The 25,700-nt window shown below is 40.2% G+C and overlaps 1 protein-coding gene across 3 annotated transcripts in view; it reads right to left on the bottom strand.

Annotated features, from left to right (window-relative positions):
- The window catches only part of slc9a7 (solute carrier family 9 member 7), a 184,130-nt gene extending 168,824 nt beyond the window's left edge, over window positions 1–15,306 (bottom strand). The window contains exon 1 of one of the 3 annotated variants that reach the window (XM_039744722.1): window positions 14,684–15,271. In XM_039744722.1, coding sequence (XP_039600656.1) covers window positions 14,684–14,948 — 265 coding nt within the window. In that variant the 5' untranslated portion in view covers window positions 14,949–15,271. Of the gene's footprint in view, window positions 1–14,683 lie in introns of all 3 variants that reach the window. The other 2 variants (XM_039744723.1, XM_039744724.1) reach the window with 2 other exon arrangements.
- Window positions 15,307–25,700: the final 10,394 nt, after the last annotated feature.

The raw sequence follows: 25,700 nt of genomic DNA on the forward strand, positions 1-25,700 counted from the left end.
TGCGACTTAAGTAAGTCCCAAAGAGGGAAATGTGGAAGAAAGCTTAAACTTGGAGGTCCCAAATTAATTAGGATAAAGTGTTTTGATATGCTTTCCATATTAAAATATAGCATTCATCTTAAATAAATAGCATAAAGGGTTAATAGATTTCAGAAACCTGTTCAGGCATATAAAGAAACCGTGAACAACAAAGTGTACTGCTGAAATATGACTAAGAAGTCAGCAGATGTTCTGTGAACCACTTGAAATTTGTGTAGGTGACAACTGTCCATTCAAGGATAATGGATAAACCTAACAATACAGGTAGAGCACAAATATAACAAAAATAGACTTTTATTTTCCAAGTTATCCGATGTGTAAACCAACGAACCAACCAGAGTAAAATATATGCATTGATTAACACTGTATGTAAATTCAAGAGTTTATAAAATTAACTATGTTTTGCCGATCCTTCTGACCATGCTGTCATAGACTCCTTTTGAAGAATGCTCCCTCTAAGGCATTTGCCGAGGAGTAATTAAAAGATACACTAAACAGCTTTTCTCTTGCCCGATTACTGATTTGTACTGTTAGAGGATAAGTTTCTTTCTTTAATTAAGATGTTGATTGAACCTAGGAGAAAGTAGAAAAACAAAAGTGTAGAACAGTCTTATTTACATAAGTTATGTGTGTGTGAGCCTCCAAATCAATCCGAGCAAATGAATGCATTAATCAGCTCGGTTATGTACATTTAGCTGTTTATTAAATGGACATCTCCCCTTATTTCTTCATTCTTTAACAGACTCCTGTGATGAAGGCTGCATCTTCAGGATTTGCTGAGGAAATAAAGATGCAATTGACAGTGTGTCCTCCTGCCTGCTCTCGGTCTCAAAGAGGTTTAATTAAAATTGTCCTAGTAGAAGTTTCTTTCATTAATATGTTGATTTCTGCCGCAGTACAGTGATAAGTGGTATAAAAAAAAACACAACACACAACACATGAAATTCATGCTAATGTTGCTTGTGCCACTAAAACTGATATAAAGTTAAGTCCCTAGTACATGATATATACTTAGTGAAGATGGAAAAAGCATTAAAATTTGTGGCTGGAAGACATAAACAGACAGCATGTTCTGGCTGATGGTAACAGGTTGCATCAGAAGGCTTTGTGCCTATATGAAGACTTCAGCAAAGGTTCTACTGAAAGAGAAAGACCAAGCCATTTAAGTGCAAGTAAGGAATGGTTGAACAAATTCACACATTCAAAAAGTGGTATGTGCTTATACAGTAGTGTACTAGGCTACTGTGCTTATACTGCAATATAAAGTACTATATGGCAAAGTACATTATTTTTGGTGAATTTTAAGTTAAAAATGTAATAAGGTATTTATCTGTGGATTTCAGCCATCTGCAAGAAAGCATGGAATGTACCCTCCATTGGTACGGAAAGAGACTACACTACACAGAATCATGGTTCCCTTTAACTTATTACATGCGTCTTTGATGTATTCATGCTGCACATTTACACGACCCATGGAATTCACTCCTTATTTTAATCACTGTACAGATGAAAACAGGTGATAAGAAATATCACCATCAACTACTGTATGTATGACGACCATAGAGGCCCCTTTTAGTGATCTGTGCAAGCATTTACCAACAACTGTACAAAAACTGGTACAAATGATTAGGACTTCATAACAGACCAGTTTGAAGGGCAGCAACTTATATAAACATTAAAACCACACCACAGATTTTGGTCATCTATCAAAAAGCTGGATGTGAACAGTATATGAATCCTGCAAGAAGACAGAGCACACTGCTCTCTTATCATTAGACAAAACAGAAGTTTTTTTCCTTTATGCAATTCTTCTTGTACGTGTTTGATGGGGTTTATTGTTATAATATTTCTTGATTTTCTTTAAAAAGCTAAATTCTCACTTGGGACAAAATGCATCTAAATAGTTGACTTGAACAAAATGCTTGCTTGATGCCTACGGAGGTTTTAATTCATACAGTATGAGGAATCCCACTGAGCCTTCTTTTTATCATACCTCTCTGATGTGGATATGAGAAGCAGGTTGCAAGTTTTCTTATTTGTTTGTTAATTGATACCCATTTTTAGGTACGCTAGATGTGAAATTTCTCACCCCGAACCTATTTATTGCAGCAGAACAATCCGTTTCTATCTTTCCAAACCCCGTGTGGAAATTACTTCCTTCCAATTATACCATGAGAATAACACACCGTCAGAGAGGCATAGATGGCAGTTTGTTGTGCGCATTCCGAGTTCTAGGGACTGCATTTCAATTTACTGGCCTAGAAGTTCATATTCTCCTCCTGATTGCAAATATTTTTCTTGGGGTACTCCGGTTACAATCCACATAAATAAAATTCATGTCACGATAATTAAAAAAATTAAGCATCAAGATGAAACATCTCATCAATAATTTAGTTTGAAAAACTGCACTTCAATAAAACACCATTTGAACACTACCACCATAAATGATCAGCCAATTTTCAACAAGCTTTCTTTCGGAGTATAAACCCAACTTTCATTTAGAAAATACAAGAAAAGTGACATATATATAGATCTCTTTCAAAATCAGAGTAAAACAACACAAAGTAAACAATCAAAGGGTATTGTCTCCTTGTTAATTTTGAAAATAAGGTAACTGTTAAGTTGCTTATATTTAGGAAATAACTGCTTGTTTTAATACACCATCTTCCATCAATATCTGCCAACAAAAAATATGGGTGGTGTCAAAAAGAATGAGCACAAGTTGAAGTGTCTAGGAAAAAGAATAGGTCCTGACAGCCTCCTGCTGATAATGTAGCAAGAGAAGATCATGAGTCACACCCAAGGTGTCAAACTAGTCATGGAATATTTGGGAATCCCCAAAAAAGAGCTTAAATCTGTTACTTGGAAGCTGAAAAAATGATCTAGCCTTTTTTATCTTCTTGCCACCATGGGAAAAAGCAGTGTAGAGAATGGCTGTATTTGAGCTGATTGTTCTTAAACAATATACAAATACTGTATATGCATAATCTGTCACTGTTACAAATTTCATAACAAATTCATGTGACAAATTTAAAGTCACTTTAGCCAAAGGTACTCTTTAAAACAAAATCTAGCAAGGAATTTCTCCCAGTTTGTGCCAAATCATACACACTGAAACTTTCTTTACGGTTATGTATAAAGAATTTAACTAAAAGCAACATTGGGTCAAAAATCAAAACAGCACAGTTTGCTAATGTACCCATTGCCACAGCAGGATGAATACACACAGAGCATCTAAAAAGCTTGAATCCAAACAACCTCAAAATTACCACTTGTCACTTACCAACAAGAAAATCATCCTTTTACATCCTTTTTGTGTGTGCTCCAGTAAAGCATTTGTGACCAGCCTGAACGTAACTAGGGTAATGATGTAAATTTCTGTTGCATAACTCCATACAAAAGATGATGCTTCTTATACAGTATGTTCTTTCTTATTATGCTGGGTTATATATTAAATTCTTCACTTAGCAGACCAGTGAATTTGGAATTTTCAATGAAAAATAGCCCTTTTGACATTGATTAGTAGGCAGTACTGTAGTTTGTAGTAAGTCTGAGCTGATTAGGAGCTCCCCGAGTTCCTTTTGCCAAACAAAAGTCCAACACAGTGTTACAAGCATCTGGTTGTCACTTTTCATCCATTATCCATCCCGCTATATCCTAACTTGGGGAGGGGGGGTTTGGTGGGGGAGCCAATCCCGGCCAATACAGGGCACAAGGCAGGAAACAAACCCCGTGCAGGGACACACACCCCAAGCACACACTAGGGACAATTTAGGATTGCCAATGCACCTAACCTGCATGTCTTTGGACTGTGGGAGGAAACCCATGCAGATGCGGGGAGAATATGCAAACTCCACGCTGGGTGGAGCCGGGAAGCGAACCCAGGTCTCCTTACTGTGAGGCAGCAGCGCTACCCACTGCGCCACTGTGCCGCCCGGTCACTTGTCATTCCAATTGCAAATCAGTCAAGATTTGATATTTTGGCAGTACATGTTATGTTCACAAGCTACTGAATGAACACTGGACAAGGGGCCACTTCGGATTAACTGCAGTGTGCTATAAGCTCAAGATGATCCTGTGCTAATCTGGTGTTGGTATGTACAGTATTAACGATAGCAAGACTAATTTTAGAGTTTAGGGAACCAAGACAAAGACTAAGTGCAGTTGCAGTGTGCTTCTTGGAGTCAGAAAAGGGGAATAAATTTGCATACTCACTATACCACCTCATGAGCAGGTTTAACCTCCTTAGCGTTACATTTCTATCTCAAAAAAAAAAAAAAAAAAAAAAGCACTACATTTGTTCGCTTCAAAAATGACATTTTTATGAAATATTATCTGCAACGTAATACAAGCTGCGGTGGGTTGGCGCCCTGCCCGGGATCGGTTCCGGCCTTGCGCCCTGTGTTGGCTGGGTTTGCAGACAGCAGACCCCCCCCCGTGACCCTGTGTTCAGATTCAACGGGCTGGAAAATGGATGGATGGAAAGCAATACAAGTATAAAGTCAGAAGTGTAAAAAATGAGCGATTTTCATAAAACTTGGTACACATGTTCCTCATTGGTCGATTAAAAATACTGTAGGGTGAAATCAACCCTAAACCACTCCCTTCTAGGTAGCGTGGGGGGTGATCTTGCGGTCTTGTATGCAAGTTATAATCCAGTTGACACTCGGAACAACCACCAAAGGGGAACTGGAGGCAACTGCCAGCATTCTTTATTTTTGAGCACCACTGTGCCCCCGTTGCTTTTGAAATTAAATCAAGCTCTACGCGTAGAAGTGTGTGTGTCAGTCCGGCCCAGAAGGGAGACGCAGAGTTGGGTTAAGGGCTCCAGTCTGAGGATATGCAACCGATGCCAGCACACTGGAAAAAGGAAACCTCCTAAGAAAGACAGTCGCTTAGCTGCTGACACACAAAACGATAAATTTCAGCAACATTAATCCATCTAGCAGAGAGATGCCCCGAGTAGTTCTGATGATTTCAATACTTTCCTTACACAGTTAGTATATAGCAGGTGACTACCAGCATTCTTTATGTTTAAGCAGCACCACGCCCCTGTTGCTTTTCAGATTAAATAGAGTTGGCCGGTTCCGAGCATCAACTGGATGATAACATACATACAAGACCGTGAGACAAGGACATTTGTGAGTCTTTATTGTTTATTAATTTTTTGTAATATTTAAGTTTTTTAATTACGTTTTTCTCAAACAATTAAAGAAAAAAACACTTTTTCTCCTTGGCAACACGGGTATTTCAGCTAGTAATAATAACATGAACGTGCTGCACATGTGAGGGTCCCTTCCAGATTTCCAGAATCGCTTTTTGTTTCACTGTCAATTTCAGTTTCACTGCCTGAAGACGGATTCACTTCATCATCACTCAGAGACGATTCTTACAAGGCGCCACTATGAAGCTAGGAGAAGACACCGTTGTCCAGGTAAAGCTCAGGCCTGACACTTATACAAAACATGCCTATACCATTGCCCAAGTAACACTCGACACCAACACTGTTGCCACTTTTACAGCCCCAGTCAACCTCGGGTTTTCCCCAAAACGCATCTATACAGTTGCTCAAGTAATGATCTAAAAGCGAATAAGGTTAATGGACTTAGAGGTTGGAAATGCTACAAAAAGAATTGAATACGCATCAGACAGGCATGAAAAAACACTAATATGCCATTAAAATTATATATATATATATACATATATATATATACATATATATACATATATATATATATATATATATATATATATATATATATATATATATATATATATATATATATATATATATATATATATATATATATATATATATATATATATATATATATATATATATATATATATATATATATATATATATATATATATATATATATATATATATATATATATATATATATATATATATATATATATATATATATATATATATATATATATATATATATGATATATATATATATATATATATATATATATATATATATATATATATATATATATATATATATATATATATATATATATATATATATATATATATATATATATATATATATATATATATATATATTTTTTAATGGCATATTAGTGTTTTTTCATGCCTGTCATACATACATACACACATATATATATATAAACCATTTTGTATATTTTTATCTGGACTGAATTATAGTGTGACAATAAGGTAAATAAATTTAACTCAATGCCAAAGAAAAGATGAGCAATGTATGGAAACACTTATATTGTGGAATATACACAATCAACATACATTTAATCACTAACATTCAGTAAAAAGATGCATGGTCAGGGTCCTTAAGAGCTCGCTTGGGTGCTGGTTTGGAAAAATGACAATGAAAGATGCTGCCAGTTTCTTCCATTCTGTATTGCACTGGAGCTTCATGGTGGTATCAAATCAAATTTCATTTATCACATGCAATTACAAACATAGTGCATATTGTGGTGATATGCTTAGTTACAGAAGCTCCAGAAAATAAAATTAAACAGGCCAACAACCTACTAAATACACATTAGAACCTTTGGCTTTGTGGGTGTGCTCCAGATATGATACAGTATGAAATCAAATCACAATATGTACTATATAGTGCTTACACTTTAATGTGAAGTTAGAATGCTCATCACAGCACATTCTTTACAATTATTATCTGGCCTTTAACTAGATGATATTTTATATGCTTCAGTGGCAGTTGGATTAATTTTACAATTAGGAAGAACTGGGTACATAAATGTTAAGTATTAACACTTCTGTTATTGTATCATCTATATAATTGGGAAATGAGTTAGGACAATTACAATATGTTTCAGATAAGATTCTACTAATGGTAACCTCTCATTGTCATTACTTTCTAAATATGCTCCATAGATTTCAGGGCTTTTCGTGCACTCGAAGTATTATATATAATATTTACAATAACGTCACTCACTTTTATCTAATATAGCTTAATGACTGCAACTTTTTATTTATGTTTACATGACGATGTAAGCTCATGTAAGACAAAGTCCACTGTTGTAGTTGGGAATAAACTAGACTAGAAGAATCTCTTCTGGGCTGGTCAGTGAAGTACCTGGACTACCTGTTTCTGTACCTTTTTTGAACCTAATGCCTCTCCTCTTCTTCTACCTGCAGATTCGAAGATCGACAGCACAATGAGATCTAACATCACTTTCAGTTTTCGGTTGCCACCTCTTCTGCATCTTTGCCTTATAACCGCCATCTTTAATTGATCTCTGTTTGGACTTGCATCTCAAAGACGTTTACCTTGGTTAACTGCCAACACATTTTTTGCATTATTTCATCAGTTATATGGGGAACACCATCTGGTACCCCAAACCTGTATAATCTTCTTGTGTTTTTACATACAATATAAATAACTAAAGGTAAAGGAACATTTGGGGAATACAGTTACCGAAGCAGGAGAGATGTGTCCAATTTTTAAACTGCAGGTCATGGTCCTGGCAGCACCAGTAACAAGGAAGAAAACAGCTTAGGAAAGAGTATATGTCACTCAGTGAACATATTCAGTTTCACAACCCATTATGTGCATAATGTGTGTAACTCTGTTATTCTTAATTTACAGGTGGAAGAGCAGTGAGAACTAGAAATGAGTCCCCTGCCTCAAAAAGGCAAAATTTTAACTTGTTCTTCTCAAAGTCCAATTCATGTTGTGTTTTTTTAACTTATTTTTGTGCCCGTTATCAACAGAAAGTAAATTATTTCAAAATTTCAAATTCTAGACAATAAATACTAAAACTAATGTAATTGGGTCTCAGATTTAATTGCATTAAAAAAGCCATTTTTTTCTGCACTGCATTCTCACATGATAATCTTGCATTCAGTCTGTACCATACTATTCCAGAGAGCACATACTGAAGATTAACAGCTACCATATTCATGCAAGTTTATTATCCTGCAAAATGCCGAGAGAATGTGCCACACTACACGGTTATGAAATGTACTATATAAAAAGACCTACTGACTCCATGCTAGACTTGTGATATACTTCTAATAAGCAAAAATAATTAATTCACACAACCTTGTGGGTCCAAATGAAGGATCATGGAGTAATAGGTCAACCTACTAATGTCATCTTAGTTCTACCCATTAATGCCTTAACAAAAAGAGGACAGCATAGAGCTTCTACGCATTATTTCTATCCACTTTGTTCAATTGGGGTCACAGGGGCTGAAGACTATGCCAGCATCATCAGGCACAAGGTTGGAACCAATCCTAAAAGGGGTTTCAGGTTACTGATGGACTAATTCAAATTTTCCAATCAATGTAAATAACTTTGGATGTGGAAGGTGTCACACACGCACACATGGGAGGCAGCAGGAGGGTCTAAATACTGCTGACACAAAGGCACTGGGGAGTATTCAGGTGTATTAATGCCTCTTCTTCCTTCCCTTCAGGAGCAGTAAGGCCCAGTCTCCTCCCTCCTTCGGTTCCAAACCACACCCTCAGATGACCATTTCCCTCTAGATGTAAAATCTCTTCCCCTTCCATTGCAATAAAAAGTCAACAGCCTTTGCTCTGTAGTCAGTCTACTTCGGGACTCAGTCATTTATGAATATTCATTCATTCACTCACTCACTCATCTCAGTTGCTTGCAGCAAACCATACAATATACAGGGCAGATCCCCAAACCTTTTCATTGTGTTCTGACTCTCTTTACAACCAGAAGGACACAAAAAGAATCAGCCCAGACTGTGAGCAAACTCAGAATTCAAAACATATCCTGGTGCCGCTTCAGCAGTGTTAACCTTCATGCAGCAGTTGATTAAAAACAACTGCCAAAATGTGTAAATAAATGATAGTCTTAATGAATATTAAAATAATGGAAAATCTACTGCTTTGTCATTAAAGTTCTAATCATACAGTATTTTAACAAGATGCATCTTTCCATTCATTTACTGTAAAGTGCAGCTCTTGACCACTACCCATCTAAATCAAGGACTTACTCCTGTAAATCCACTGCAGGGTTTTACTTTTAAATTGATAACAGTATATTTGCAAGCTCTAATAAACTGTCAAAATACATCTTGGTTTACCGATTATCATGTTTTTTTTTCCCTTTGTTATTTTGTGAATCTTGAAATTGCAATGGTGGGTATAAGGAATGAAACCTAAAAAATTAATTTTATCAATCTTCTGGCCTTTTATTTTGTGAACTTGGGGTGTGACGTAGTGAGAAACCTGGGAAAGTGCTAGTCCAATTACACAAGCACTTCCCAGGGCCAAAGTCGTCATTTAACCTAATATAACCTCTATAGGGCATTGATGGGAATCACAGTACAAGGCACACACCTACACACTCACAAAGTATGACAGCATGAAAATATGACAGAGTGGACAGAATTTAAACTCTAATCACTGGAGCGTTACGGCAGGAGCAAAAAAAAAATTTTTAATTCCCACTTCAAATGTTAGGCATGCTTGACAAGTCTATTGTAATCTTGAAGAAGCACCATCAAGTTAAAACAGTTCAAAGTCGGGTCAACTAACCCTCCACAGCTTGATATCATTTATACTGCAAAGACTCAGAGATAAAGCAATGCAAAATATACTCTTTTCTCTGTCAAAAACTAGATACTAGCATACATTTAATGTTAGTAACACAAAAAATGATCAGCTTGCACCTGTCACCTAAGAAAATGGTTTGGAAACAGAGATGATACCTGCCAGGGCAAATGTGGGCAAACACAGCATCAGGTCTAAGATATACACAAAACATGCATACTCAACCATGTGCAAACTGGAATAGACTGGGCAGCATATTGTTATGTAAAATACAATACCTACAGTATACAAATAAAAAAAAAAACAGAAATAGGCACTGCAGGATGTAAACAAATTCAGTAAGATTTTGATTTTACCAAGTGTCCTCAGCTATAGGTTTGCCATTCAAAAATCAAGAATGCATAACACAACCACCACTCTTGCATCATTCTAACAAGCAGAAGTGCATTTGCTCGAAGCATCACTGACTCACATCACTGCATTGGTATCGTTTGACAATACATAAATATGTATTTTAGTTTTATGAACTTGAGATGATGGCATAAGAATGCTTCTTATAGCACCTGCCTGGACATTACACAAGCACAGCCCACTGTAGCCTCATGACTCTAATAACAAGTGTATGATCCCCGAGAGCAATTATAATAATAGTGAAAGAAAAAAAAAAAAAAAGACACCGCATCACCACATACCTACGTTAGCTTTTTTACAAGATCAGTAAAAAAGCTAATCAAAGAGAAGAACTAAAGAGGGAAAAACTTTGCCAAGAATCCTTATTTTAGGCTCAATTACACGCAGGCACAGTCAGCTGCAGATGCAGTTGTGAACGGAGTATGCACACCCTGGCCTGGTTATAATGCAAGTGTTTTGTGCTCGACACTGTAGTTGCAGAATCGTTGTTGGATTACACAGGTGCGAGTATTGACAAATTACTTCACAAAACTGCTCCACAAATTAGCTCATGTTTTCTTCTCTAGCACATGCCTAGTTGACACACACACAGGTACACACAGGACCAAGTGTTCACAAAATTCTAGAGGCACCTAGTTGCGGATGCTGGGTAATATCTATTTGAACAATGCTTAAAGATAAAAATTTATTAAAAACCTGCTTCTCCTGCCTGTCTGTTTTGCTTTATTATACCACCATGAGCTGATAACCAAGTTCCTTTCTCAGTTAGGTCAATTGGGGCGAGGGATGATTGAATACTTTCAAAATCTGAGTCTTTGGACACAGTAATATTTAAAAATTGGGCGTTCAAAAAGAATGAAACGTAATACAGTTGTTTCCATTGTAAAATGCTGGGAGATATAGAATTTTAGCAAAATCAATCCTGTAGATGTTGAAATACATGTGATGGGCGAGTCCCTGTCTTGCACCCCAAAAATACCAGGCTGAGTCTCAGTACTTTTGGAAAACCAGCTTTATTTAGATGGAAATAGGAACAGCACGGTTAGTTATTGTACCGGTATCTACCACTCTCCTATACACAGTAAACAGGCAGGGTTGAGGCCAAGTAATACCGTACCCTGCATTTATAACGTTCCTTACATCACCAATCAATGACAGGCACTTATTGCGCGACTGCAGTCGGTTCAGATTTGCTTTTGCGGCGAGCCTGTGGTTGCCCTGGCAACAGAGAAGTGGTCTCCCACAGATGCAGCGATCGCTCTTCGGGATGCTCTTTCCATGTGTCGTCCCGTTGGGGGGGTTGGGGTGTCCCAAAAGAGTTTAGAAATCTTAGAACAGAGATAATGATTATTTGTGTTTTTGTACATATTAGCATATAATATTTCATTGCTAAAAATCACAAGTTTATATAGAGAACATAAAGTGCTGGATGCATCAAAATTCTACATAACACATTCTGAACGGGCAGTTCGAACATAGGCCACTTATCTGTGTCTAAGTTTGCCCATTTTCTAACTGGTACAATTAACCTCCTTGGCTCTACAAATGTGTTTCAAGTTCAAAATTCTATACACAAACGACCAAATACAAGTCAAAGTTGGGGCAACATGTAATACACTTTACAGTGCTGTGACAGCATTCTGTTGCCACTTGGCGGATAAAACAACATCATGCTGCAAAAAATCATGAACATTTCTATGTGTTCTGACACCTTAAGGCGGTCATTCCCAAACTCGGTCCTGGGGTTCCCCTATGGCAGCAGTTTTTGTCCCAACCAACTTTTGTTTTTAATTGGACTCCTGGCTTAATTAAGTGAGCCGTTATCTCCATATTTTCTGTGTTTTGGAGCCAATGTAGAAATTACAAAACTAAGTCTGATAATTTAAAAAAAAAAAAAAAAAAAAAGTAAAACTAGGGGGCTTCATCCCCTGGTCGCTCCGCTCGCCAACCCCTCATCCCCCCCAGCCTGTGCTACACGCCACCCACTTCGCATCTGCCACTCACGTATGTGGATTTCACTTTCACCAAACAACAAATCTTAATTCTGGTGGATACGCCTCTTCATTGGGAAGAAACACTACTTTTCCCTGATGGCAACACAAATTAGATGATCTACAAGTCTCCGACTTAAAGTTTAAATCTGAACAGTATATTTGATCTCTTTTCACTGTTCCGTTATTTCACATTTGTTTGCACTAATGTGATCTTTACTACCATTTTTTTTTTTTTTTTTAGACTTTCAAATTTTAGTACTGTCATTATCTCTAACCTGCTCTGCATGTGCATCGCGGCAACGTTTTTGAATTCCTTACGAAGTTCTACTTTGTCATCTACTCTTTGTCTTTTATTTCCGGCCCCGGGCATGGTTAAATCTCTTGGCATGAAGTCTCGTCTTGCAGGACGTGAAAGTATCTCTCTTAAAAAAAGTCACGTCTCGTCCCGGGATTTTTTTTTTTTATTATAACAGAGAGATGTACTAAGCAATTATGTGGGAATGATATATTTATCTTGTTAACAATATTTTCAGCTTGATTTTCATTCTGTTTTCCAGGTGTTATGGTTGAATCCATCATTTACGGTACTAATTATCGAGTTTGATACTAAAGTAGTTGCAGCCTTTCATAGTTCAGTGTTTGCCAGGCTCTCTGCTCTGCTTTTTTTAAAATTGGCATTATTAAAATACAAGGAAGGGAGCAAACTGCACAGAGAAGGGCAAGATAATAGAAAACCAACAAAAGAGAGTTAAGCACTTAAAGCTAAACCAAACATAGATTTCTAAATGTCTTATAAATGTAAAAAACACACTCCTAGGCTTTTCTGAATGTAGAATAAGAGAGGAGAAAAAACACCCAATAGATAATTAAATGACATCAGTTATTATCAACTGTTTTTCCGGATTAGGATATACTAATGTTTTAGAACAAACCGAAACATTGCTCAAAATGAATGATAATGATAAAAATGCATATATGGCTGTGCATGACAGAACAGTCATGAATTTGGTCTCATGAAGCTTCATCGTGGTGCAAAAAGTGTCAAAGAAGGCAAAATGATTGTGAACAAATAGGAGGACTAGAAAGACATTAGCCCCCCTAAACACTGTCACTGTTTGTTTCAGGGGAAATGTGGGGATGTCACTAAACCTTGCCCTGTTGTAGTCTACAGTAACACAATGGGTACTTCCATCATACGGGTTAAGCACTAACATTCTACCATCTTATTCTCATGCAACAGAAAAAAAAAATATATAAGAAAACTGCACAAATAAACACACTTCTACTGTTCAATTGCAACATCAGGCTGTGCACTGGCGACAGTTTCAAAACATACTATACCAATAATGTGTACTAAATCTGCATCACTTCAGGGGTGGACATTATGCACACCTTTCCTACTGTATGCTGACATTTACAGGTTTTTGTTACAAGTAATAACTTAATCTTGTCAAATAAAATTCAACGCTTTTGACTCGTTTTTCTAGGGCCAAACATAAGACTAAAGACCCACGTGGATCTACAATAAACCAAATTTTACCCAAAGGCCATATTCATGAAGGTCTAGTTCAAATCACCAGGTAACCTGTACAGTGAATATAACGGTGTGTGCCGGGGCAAAGATACATGGTTTCTTCTGAAATCAGCCCCCAACCACATTCAGAAGCCCTACCCCAGACCTTAATTCAATCGTCATTAAAGCAAGTCATGCAAAACTACAAGGGGGCCCACCAGATCGTCCGATTGCTTCCCCATCCAGTTGTTTCCAGGCCCACCCAATTTCGTGTGTGCCCATTTCTCTTGTCCAGGACTAGTGCTTGATTTTTTGTTCCTGGGCCAGGCTCCCTGTGTACCATAACCAAAAATATGCAGGTAGAAGAAAAAAAAATGAAAATTTCAGATAAATCTAAAAAAAAAAATAAAAAAAGAAACAAAGTCAGACTCCTTGTGTTTTAAAGGAGTATATGGGTTTCATTGAACTGCTAACTAAGCAGACTGAGAGCAGAAGCCAAACTTCCAGATTAAGACCTGATTGGGGATTATTCTGGTTGTAAATAAAACAAGCAGTCACAACAGTCCAATAGGACAAAGTCTGGGAACTGAATGGAAAAAAGAACTGTACACCCTTTGTAAAAAAATGAGGATCGCAAGTGCTAAGCATATGAAAACAAACCTGTTATATATAAGCAACGGCAAGCACATCCAGGAAGAAACAAAACAAAGGAACATGAAACATCTGGTTGGGGGTGCTTTGGGCTTTGAGATTTTCAGTTCCTTTCACGACTACATACATCCTGCCCTTTTACAAGTCGAATACCCTTCGGCAAGTCAAGAAGACCACTGCTGATGGAAAGCGTCAGGTTAAGTTACACGGCAAAGCATCTTATCACCACAACGATGCGCCAGCGCCATTTGAACGAGCCGCTGACAAATTGTCCTGCCGTCAGAATGCAGAATGCGGCGGTGTGCACTGGTTATTACGTGTTCTCCCTCCTTAACATACTCAGCCGGTTAGCTTTATTACTTAACATCTCGGCGTCTAAGCTGTCAGCTTTCCACAGACGCTGCATTCTTTTTCACACCGAACGGCGACATAAAGCACTGAACCGCAGCCCTGCAATTCAACGGCTGGTAAGACTGGATGACGAGAACAAATAAAATAACTAGAATATAAAAAGGAACTCGCATCTCTCACCATAGATCATTGCCAGGCCGGTCTCGTGCAGGAAGCGGACTCGTCGGTGCTTAAACAGCCAGATTGTCAGAATAGTTAATGTGAGCAGTAAGATGAATGTCAGCAGATTAACACTGTCTTGCCGATGGCTCTCCTCGGCTTCCTTCTCTGTGGCCAGCTCCTCCATGCCGTCCTCCGCCCGAAACTGGTCCAAGCGAAACAACAGCAAGATACAGGCAGGTAGAAGAACATTCCCTCGGAGAGGACGCGAGTACGGTGAACTCATGTGTGCTGAAGTGCTACCGGCCTCCGGAGAAACTGGCCACTAGACTCAGCACAAGGAAATGCAAAGAAGCGCCTAAGGCCCGCCCTTTTGATGAGCGAGGAGGCGTGTTGCTCGCTTGGCCCTTATAAAGCGACACAGCCGCGGCGCTGCTGTCTTCGATCTTGTATGTTATACAGTAAAATGACTGACTGCTCGACACTCTGCACAGCCGCCGTCCCTCCACTGCGACAGGATCTTCTAGAGACCGGAGGCTGATGAGCGTTAGGTGCCGGGGAAAAATGAGCTCTGTGCCTCGTCGGCATTGATTACTGGTGAGGGCGTCATAGGTTTATGTACTCTCTGAGCTAAAGGTCAACTTATTGACAGCGAAGTGGCGACGCTGGCTGCTTATGGATAGCTGCGGCGACATGGATCTTATGCAAATGAAAACAAATGATAATAAAAGTAATGTAAATTAAATGGACGTCTGAAGAAGTAATCATTCAAAGATGTGAATGCTTTGTACTTTTTAGACAAACGGGGAACAGTATTTTTTTCTATAAACATATCTATATCATTTTATAAGGGTGCGGGAGATGGAAGAAGGGAATTAGCCTCTTTACACAGATTACTGATGAGTGGTCCCATAAAGGACCTATGACTTCTTCAGCGCCGTTTCGCTCATATGATCAGTGGCGGCACGTGCACCCTTCTGGTGCTCCGCCTCACCAGGTATCAGAGGGAACCCATATGTCAAAACTATTCCCCTGGCTGTCTTTGAGCTGACCCCAGTCGAGAGTCCTATCCGAGGTTTGATGGCAGCCAGGCATTCGATCCGGTGGGCTTCAGCAGCTTGTCCGATCGAAGTACTCTTTAAGCGCTATATCTGCATCCCTTCTCTTTAGGCTCACAAATTAACCCAATGCCCGAAAAAGACAAAATGACACACCGGAAAGACTTGGTACATACCATGAAAGTTCGAGGACTGGAGTCCCCTCAGAGATATTTCAGAGTTGTACAATGGGTATATACCATCACACAATTTGGGAGGGGGTCCCCTCAAAGATTCTACAATGGTAAATAACATATACAGGTCTGAATAGCAGGGGAATGGGTGTCAGGCGGATGAAAACGTTAAAAATGCAGTGGAGGGAGTTTAAAAATTAGCCTAAGTTTAAAAACACAATCTCTGAACGCCAATTTCTTTCCTGTGAATGATGATAAAAATAGTCTAAATGGGTGAAAAAAAGAACGACCTGGAATATTGCTTCTCATGTTATTCATAGGGTCGACTTATAGTTGGCTTCTCCAGGTATTCCTTTCTCCTCACACAGCCTGCCACCACCTAAGGAGCATGTTCCTCAGAGGTTCAGACCCAGTGGCATTACACTGCCCTCTCCTCCAGAAACTGACAACCTCGAGGTTTATCACAAACTCCAGACATCGAGTCATTATGTGGATGTGCCAGGTTAGCCTTGCCTGAAGCAAGACATCGTAAATGTGATCAAGAGGTCCACCAGCGTTAGTGCTAAGCCTGTCCTCCATCTTGGAAGTTAGTCTGTTCTTCTTCCAATCACTGCCGCTAGTGTAATGACCCGGGATTGTCAAAGACAGAGGAATAGAATTAGCCTCTTTATGCCAATTGCTGTTGAATTGCCAGAAAAAGGACTGTTGGCATCTTTGGCACCACTTCAATAACACAGCTTGTTGTTATCTGGCGACATGAACACCATGCTGCTTTGTTTCTTTGTCAGCACACACACACCACACATTTCTGCCTCACTATTCACCTGGGGTTAGAGGCAAACCATACGCCATTCTATCTCCCAGCTCGTGAGCTGACCCAAAGCTGGTGTCTACATACAATGCTCACTAGCAGCCACACATCTGGACCAGTGGGCTTTGGCAGCCAGGAGATGCAATCAAAGTTTACCGTAAGTGCTACATCTGTACCACCAATACCCCTGAAGGAGCTTTTAATAGCCAGCTTCTCTAGGCATTCTGCTCCCATCAGACAGTCCACAACCACCAGAGGAGTGTGTCCCTCTTAGGTCTGGATTCTGGGATCACTACACAATATATGCGGTGGGCTGGCGCCCTGCCTGGGGTTTGTTTCCTGCCTTGTGCCCTGTGTTGGCTGGGACTGGCTCCAGCAGACCCCCGTGACCTTGTAGTTAGGATATAATGGATTGGATAATGGATGGATATATATATACTGTATATATATATAATTATTTGTTAAGGATCTCTTTGTATGCCACATTGTCAGTTCGGCCCTCCGTTTGTAACATGACCAAGCTGTGCACTGAGCTTACACTTGAGCATGCAACGTACAGTTGGCCATGTGAAAAGCATTCTTGCCTCAAATCTCAGTCTTCAATTACGTTAGTATTTGCAGGACTTGTTGTGTTGAAGTGACATTCAGCATCTGTCAAGCGTTGTAAGCAAACATCCGGTTTCATCGATAACTTCGTATCCAGCTTTTGAGAGTTTAAACATTCATAAACATCAAAGTGTCCACTACTCAAATTGTCACCTGTGAATCTAAGATGTTTAAGAGGCATTGGCGGTTGTCCAAAGGTGTAAAATATTTGGCCATTTCGGTACACTTGAAAGCGACAACCGAACAATTCAGCGGCAGTCATCAACTCACATGCACAACCATAGGTGAAGGGCTTAAGCATTTCACTCTTATAGTGCCCCTGTGTAGTATCTCCTGTACCGTCCCCACACCTTGAACCTGTCACAGTCATTCAATACATAACACACAATGTTCCTCCAGATATCAAGAGTGAGCCTGATATGGCCGTGCAATATGTAACACAAAGAATGGAAAAGGCAGGTGCCATCTCCGGGCATGGAAACCACTTGGTAAGTGACAGTTCTTTGATTGATGGTGATCACCTCGATAGACATGTTAATGGGGGTACGGTTGGAACGATAAAGGAAATGGGTACCTGAACAATGTAAACTAAGTCTAAAATACCTATACTTTAACTATAATTGTAATAAACGAACAATAAAACAGCGGAGAAGCCGTGGATTAAATAAAAAAGCTGCGGTTAACAGCAGGGAGACGTGAATCCCGTGGCGAAGCAAGGAAGGGAATGAAGAGACCAGAGCGATGGACGGACTTATATAGGCAGGCAGCCAACAATGTGGGAGGCGTTGGGATGGGGAACCTAACGCCACCTCACACGGCAACCAAGCTGCAGGCTATGGACGTATATATGTATGTAAGTAGGATTCAGTTAGCATTGGGAACCCGCATACCAAATTTCTTGACGATGGGCCCATAGGTAACAATGACTGTTGGAAAGTTCAATATGGCGGCCGACAGTGGTGTCATACCACCGAAATAGCTACGTACATCAGTTTCGGTTAGCGCAGGGAAGCCGCCTACAAAATTTCGTGAAGATGGGGCCATAAATAAGAAAGTTTAGCATGGCGGACGTTGTCGACCATTATCACCATTACGCTTAGAATTTCTAAATGAAACCTGCTTAACTTTTGTAAGCAAGCTGTAAGGAATGAGCCTGCCAAATTTCAGCCTTCTACCTACACGGGAAGTTGGAGAATTAGTGATGAGTTAGTGAGTCAGTCAGTCAGTCAGTGAGTGAGGGCTTTGCCTTTTATTAGTATAGCTATACAGTATATATATATATATATATATATATATATATATATATATATATATATAGTATATATATATATATACAGTCAAAGGAAAAAGTATGTGAACCCCTAGGAATTATCTATATTTATGTCTAATTCCCATATCTTCATGGCAGTCACAATAATGAACAAACACAGTCTCCTATAACTAAAGATACACAGATTTTCAGAGAATTTTTGACCATATTGAATAAATCATTCAAACTGTGAAACTGAAGGTTGGAAAAAGTAAGTAAACCCTAAGCTAATGACTTTTTAAAAAAGCTCATGGCAGTCAGAATTTAGCACACCTGGAGTCCATTTAATGAAACGAGTTCAGAGGTGTGGCCTAGAATTACTTTGATTGATAAAAAACACTATAAAGTTTGAGTTTGAGCTTTTGACAAGAAGCATATCCAGATGGGAATCATGCCTCGCACAAAAGAGCTGTCTGAAGAGCTACGATCGAGAATTGTAATCTACATAAGGCTGGAAAGGGTTACAAAGTCATCTCAAAGATTTTAGATATTCATCAGTCTACTTTTAGACAAGTTGTTTATAAATGGAGACAATCTGGTATTGTGGCTACTCTGCCTTGAAGTGGGCGTCCTACCAAGATGATCCCAAGAGCACAATGCAAAGTCAGCAATGAGGTAAAGAAGAACTCTAGAGTGACAGCAAAGGACTTGAAGAAGTCATTAGAACTGCCTAACATCTCTGTTCATGAGTCAACTATACGCAAAACATTGAACAAGAAAGGAGTCCATGGCAGGACATCAAGAAGGAAGCCACTGCTATCAAAAAAAACATTGCAGAACGCCTGAAGTTTGCGAAAGAGCACTTGGGACACTCCACAACGGCACTGGGAAAATGTTTTGTGGAGTGATGAAATCAAAATTGACTAATTTTGGAGGAACAAGCAGAACTTTATTTTGTGTAAAAAGGGCACTGCATATCAACATCAAAACATCAGCCCTACAGTAAAGTATGGTGGAGTCTGCTTCGCTGAATCAGGGCCTGGACAGCTTGCCATCATTAAGGAGAAAATTAATTCACAAGTTTATCAACAAATTCTTCAGGATAATGTGAGGGTGTCTGTCCGTCAACTTAAGCTCAGAAGAGGCGGGATGATGCAACCGGACAATGACCCCAAACATCACAGCAAATCCACAGCACAATGGCTTCAGAAGAACAAACTCCGCCTTTTGGAGTGGCCCAATCAGAGCCCAGATCTCAATCCTATTGAGATGCTGTGGAATGACTTGAAGAGAGCCATACACAAAAGACAACCAAAGAATATGAAAGAGTTAAGGCAGTTCTGCAGGGAAGAATGGGCTAAAATTCCCCCCGCATGATGTGCAGGACTGATCTGCAGTTACAGGAAGTGCCTGGTTGAGGTCATTGCTGTCAGAGGGTGGTCAACCAGTTATTAAATCCCAAGGTTCACTTACTTTTTCCACTACCACTGTGAACGTTGAATGCGTTTGTAAAATAAAGACATGAAAGAGTACATTTTTTGTGTGTCATTGGCTTAAGCTCATTTTGTATATCAATACCTGTGACTTAGATGAAGATCAGATCACTTTTTATGACCAATTCATGCAGTAAACCAGATAATTTCAAAAGGTTCACATATTTTTTACTTTGACTGTATATATATGGAGGACACTGTAGCTTTAAGCTGAAGACAAGTATAATTTCAGACTGACTGTACCTGTCAAAGATAAATTCACAGAGCTGTCCTCAGCATGAAAGAAGAAGCCTTTACTTCACACGCATGGAGCCATGCAGTAAAGGGAAAGCAATGACTGAATTACAGCTGTTGATTATCTCTCTATTATAGAAAATATCCTGGGAGAGAGATGAGACATGGTCTTCTCGGAAGACAATTTAATGTCCGCACATGAGACACTTTAACGTCATGCAAAGACAATTTGATGTCCTGCGAGAGACACTTTAACGTTACGCAAGACAAGGCAGTGAGACCACATTTAAAACAAGTTCAAGGTCATCTAACCAAGCAGTTGTTGGAATGCCTTTGACAGACAAACATCATGTGCTCCCAGCTCTTAAAACAATGACAAGCGACAAGCAGAACATGCAGCTTGCCAGCAGCAGCAGCAGCAACAGGAAGCCAGCAGATGATCCGACTGCTTTCCTTTAGTGTGCGTTCAGCCCCCCCACCACCCCTTTCACAATGTGAGTGGCAGAGACGCAAAGTGGCAAAAGGACAGCTGCAGTACAGGCTTTTGAATGATCGACGTGCAGCGCGACAAAAAGAACCCCCAGCTCGCCAGTAGCAGCAGCAGAAAGGCAGCAGATTATCCGACGGCATCTCCTGAGCATGTGTTCAGCCCCCACACCCCCCCCCCACCGTGAGAAAGAGTTAACCATGCCCGGGGCCGGAAATAAAGGACAAGTATTGTTTTTACTAAAGTTTTAAAGTAAAAGTGAAAATAATGCATATGTAACAATTCACGTGAAAATAACAATCTCTTTAAATTGTATATTCGGTAAACCAAACCCGGGGGTGGGCAAGCAAAGCAAGCAGGGGGCGGAGCCCCCTGGAATTTCTTAAATATACAGTGTCGCAGATGGCCGGGACCCATGCCCGGTCGGGACGCCCCTTTGACACTGGATCCGGGGGAGCAGTCATGGTATGCACACTACGTCCCCCGGAACATTTGTTGGCAGCCCCCCTGGGTTGCATCGGGGCCAATAGTTTGGAACACTGGAGCTCATTCCTGTTGGGCTCCATGGCCACTGCCAGGGGGAGCTGCATGGCCTAACGAGCCCATCTGGTGGGAACGCAGCCACACCCAGAGGTGCAGCCAGAAGTAGGTCAACAAGCACCTGCAGCACTTCCCGGGGTGCTATAAAAGGAGCCTGAAGCAACTACTCTAGGCGCCAGAGTTGGGAGGAGGATGACGAAGCTGCCTTGATGATGATGATGATGATGATGATGATGATGATGATGATGATGATGATGATGATGATGATGATGATGATGAGGAGTGTGGTTTGGGGTGATTTACTTTGTATGTTTTTGTGACTGTATTGGGCTTGTGGGACACGGGGAAGACGTGCCCCACGGCTGAAGAGAAATAAAAGTTCTTTTTGTTTTATTTTACATATGCCTCCATTGTCAGTTTGTGTCGGGTCAATGCCTATATAGCGCCTTTGCCACAACAGTTAATTACAGAAGCACTTAGTTGATTTTCATGTCCTTCTAAGTTAATGGGGCCTGAGGTCAGGATGTTTTTGTTCCTTGCTGCAGCCAGAAATTATCAGTTTTGACGTTTTACATACTAGCGCAGCTAATGGTGAAAATTGGTGGTAAAATTATATTTAACATATAACATATAGAGTTTAGAGAAATACTTTTACTGTATTTAGAGTGTTTAATGGCTTAATGATGCTGACACATTGCATCTTTTCAGATGAGCTAAAAATGTTTAGCTGCTGGTTTTGGTTTGTACTCCGTATCCGATGCTTCTTATTTCATCATCCAACAACAGTCGTATAGCACTGATAGATTCCTTGATACTCTTTTTTTATTATTGAATGTCATGGTGAAACTTTTCATCATCTTCATCACCAACTGCACCAAGATTAGGAGGGAAGAAGTCTAAGTGTGAATGCAGAAAATGAATCTTCAGAGCCATGTTGCTTGTAGCCTGTTGCCAGCCACTAGGACATACTGCAGTTTAGTGCACTGTAGGTGGCAAGAGATTTCTCAACAACATCCCTGAATATCTTCCATATGATCTCCTCCAGCCCCACAACAAGAACTTCAAACTGCTTGTCATTGATGACGTTTCTAATTTATGGACCAACATAGCAATCTTGGCATCAGTTATTAAGGAAAACATCTGTCTTAGATATTGAATTCCTTCACCCTTCTTGTTCTTCACTTTCATGTAATTTTTAATCAGACCGAATATTTATATGAAGTCGAGGCAAGAATATCTTTGTTTGGTGAACAAGAAGTTTATGTGCCACACTTTTCTACTCTCCTACCAAATGCTTACAGAGCACCCCATTTTTTAATTATAATGAAACTCTTTAGCACAGCTGTCACACATAAAATAACGAGACTTGGTGTATCTGAGTCGCCTGTCTAGAAGCAGTACCACTGCTTTTAGATCAACACAGATGTTCCAGTTGCAGTTATTATACTGTATATTATAAGATTTCTTTTGGGGCTCCCCCAATGGGATGACACGCCACGTCTATGAAAGAGAACCTCTCGGTTGCTGTGGCAACCACAGACTCCCAGCGCTGGAGCAGCTCACCGCGAAAACAAATCCTAATAGATCGTGGTCGCAGTACGAGCACCTGCCGTCAGTGGTAATGCAAGGAACATTGTAAATGCAGCGAACAGTATTATTTGGTCACTAACATGACCACGACCCTGCCTGATTGCTCTGTCTGTGTATAGGAGAGGTAGATCTCGTTACAATACATAAACGTGCTGTTCCTGTTTCAAGCTGAATAAAGTTGGTTTTGCTAAAGTACTGAAGCTTGGCCTCGTGTTTTGGGGTGCAAGTTAGGGACTCACACGTTACATGGTACCAGAAGTGGGGCCTTTGCACCAATGGATCCCCAAAAAATACAGCAAAACCCAGAGCAAGACGAGGCTTCCGAAGATGGCACCATCAGAAGACCCTGAATTTTTCCTATTCTGTTTTGAACGTATGCCAACATTGATACACTGGGACAGGAGAGCCTGGACAGCTATTTTAGCCCCATTGTTAACCGGAGAAGCCCTCCAAGCCATACAGAATCTCCCTCCCAAAAGGCTTGATGATTACGACTACCTGAAGCAACAGATCCTTCTCCGCACGGCTCTGAGCCTGGTGGTCAAGGTGTGCCAGTTTCAGCTGTGGCATATTGATCCGGATCTCCCTGTGCAAGGACAGATTCAGGTCTTAGTGGACTTGATTCAAAGCTGGATCCGTGGAGATACTTTCGAGTGCATTGTGGAGAAGCTCGCTACTGATACAGTCCTGTCAGGAATAAACAAGAGCCTTTGTGATGAAATGCTACTGAACGATGTCCACTCGCTGCTGGATCTGACCCTCAAACTAGGGGGTAGACAAGCCACCTGGAAAAAATGGGGCTACCCAGGCTTGATCCCAGATTGTGATCCAGCCGGCACAGACCTTCAGGGTCGCCAGCACCACAAGTAGAAGACGCCACAGTGTGAATACCATAGTGTGGACTAAACGCAGATGCTTTTACAATGATCAATTGGGGCATCTGGCTCAGGAGCGTCACCTCCCACCTGGGCAAACAATGGCTATCGGTCTGGCCCAGGTATGCGGCTCACAAATTTCCCCCAAGATGTTAAAAGAGGACAATTTTAAGGTCTCCATTACGTTGATCAGACAGAAATTTTCAGTGCTGTAGTACTCTGGTAATGACCACAGCGTGGTCCGCCGTGACTTGCTCAGGCAGACCCCTTATAAGGTCACAGGCAAATTGAACATCCGCTGCATCCATGGGGATGTTAAAATTTATGAGACTACAGTGGAACCCCGGGTTACGAGTTTAATCCGTTCCACAACCGAGCTCGTAACCCGATCTGCTCGTAACCCAAACAAATTTCCCCCATTTAAAATAATGGAAATGAGATTAATCCATTCCAGCCCTCCCAAAAAGTCCCCAAAATATCATAAATAATGTAAAAAAACATGTTTTTAATAAGAAACAAACATCAAAATACTGTATTAGTAAATATAGTTAAATAAAAGATAAACCAACTTAAGAAAATGTAACCTTACCTTGGCGGCAGACGATTGCAGTTAACGGAGAGCGGCTGAGGAAGGAGGGAGGGAGGGAGGGAGGACTAGAGGACTGGCTGCATTTTCGGCACCTTCACATCAAAAAAAACAAAAATTGCACTTTCTTAAATGTACGTACGTACATGAATTGTAAAAAAATAAACTTTCTTAACTTTAAACTTAGCCTAACACTTAACATTACGTACGTATGATTTTTTTTACGCTAATCATCTGTTTTTGCCTTTTTGGCTGCACTTTCGGCACCTTCACTTATAGCAGTTTCAGTTTTAGTATAAAGATACCTATGCAACGACATTTGCTTTTGCCTGCTTTTTAAAAGCTTACGGAAGTGAGCCAAGCAGGTGTCATCATAATTTGCTGCAGAACGACTAGTTGCCACTTTTTCTGGATGTTTCTTTTCAATGAAACTTGTAACCTTTTCCCACATTTCCAGCACTTCTTTAATTTCACTTGTCGAAATTTCCTCTGTCTCGTCCTCCTCCTCACTACCGCTGATCTCTTGCAGAGCCTCCGTACGTTGCATGTCCTGCACCTCAAGCAACTCCTGTGTTGAGAGTTCCTCCTCATGTTCCTCGACAAGCTCGTTGATATCACCCTCGTCAACCAGCAGACCCATCGACTTGCCGAGGGACACGATTTCATGCACTAGATCTACATCAGGCATGTTGCTCTCAGTCTCGGTCTCGGTCTCGATCTCTTTCTCGATATCAAGACCAAATCCTTCAAAGTCCCTCGCTGCAACCGCATCAGGCCATAACTTCTTCCATGCAGAATTCATTGTTCTTCTGGTCACTTCTTTCCACGCCAGGTTAATCATGCGTAGGCATTGCACGATGTTGAAATGTTCTTTCCAGAACTCTCGGAGTGTTAGGTCCATATTTTCTTCACATCGAAGCATCGTTTGAACAGATGCTTCGTGTAGAGCTTTTTGAAATTGGAAATGACATGCTGATCCATCGGTTGCAGGATTGAAGTCGTGTTGGGTGGGAGGTAGAGGACTTTTATGAATTGATATTCTTCCCGGATGTTGTCTTGGAGACCAGGCGGGTGGGCTGGAGCATTGTTGAGGACAAGTAATGCTTGCAGAGGCAGTTTGTTTTCTTGAAGATACTTCTTCACCGCAGGTCCAAAGCAGGGATTTACCCAGTCGATGAAGAACTGCCGCGTAATCCATGGCTTTGGATTGGCGCGCCACATCACGTGCAGTTTTTCTTTAAGAATGCTGTGAGTCTTAAAGGCTCAAGGATTCTCTGAATGATAGACTAGCAGTGGCTTCACTTTAAAGTCACCGTTAGCATTTGCACACAATGCA

This window comes from Polypterus senegalus, chromosome 2 (assembly GCF_016835505.1).
Source record: "Polypterus senegalus isolate Bchr_013 chromosome 2, ASM1683550v1, whole genome shotgun sequence".
Taxonomy (NCBI): domain Eukaryota; kingdom Metazoa; phylum Chordata; class Cladistia; order Polypteriformes; family Polypteridae; genus Polypterus; species Polypterus senegalus.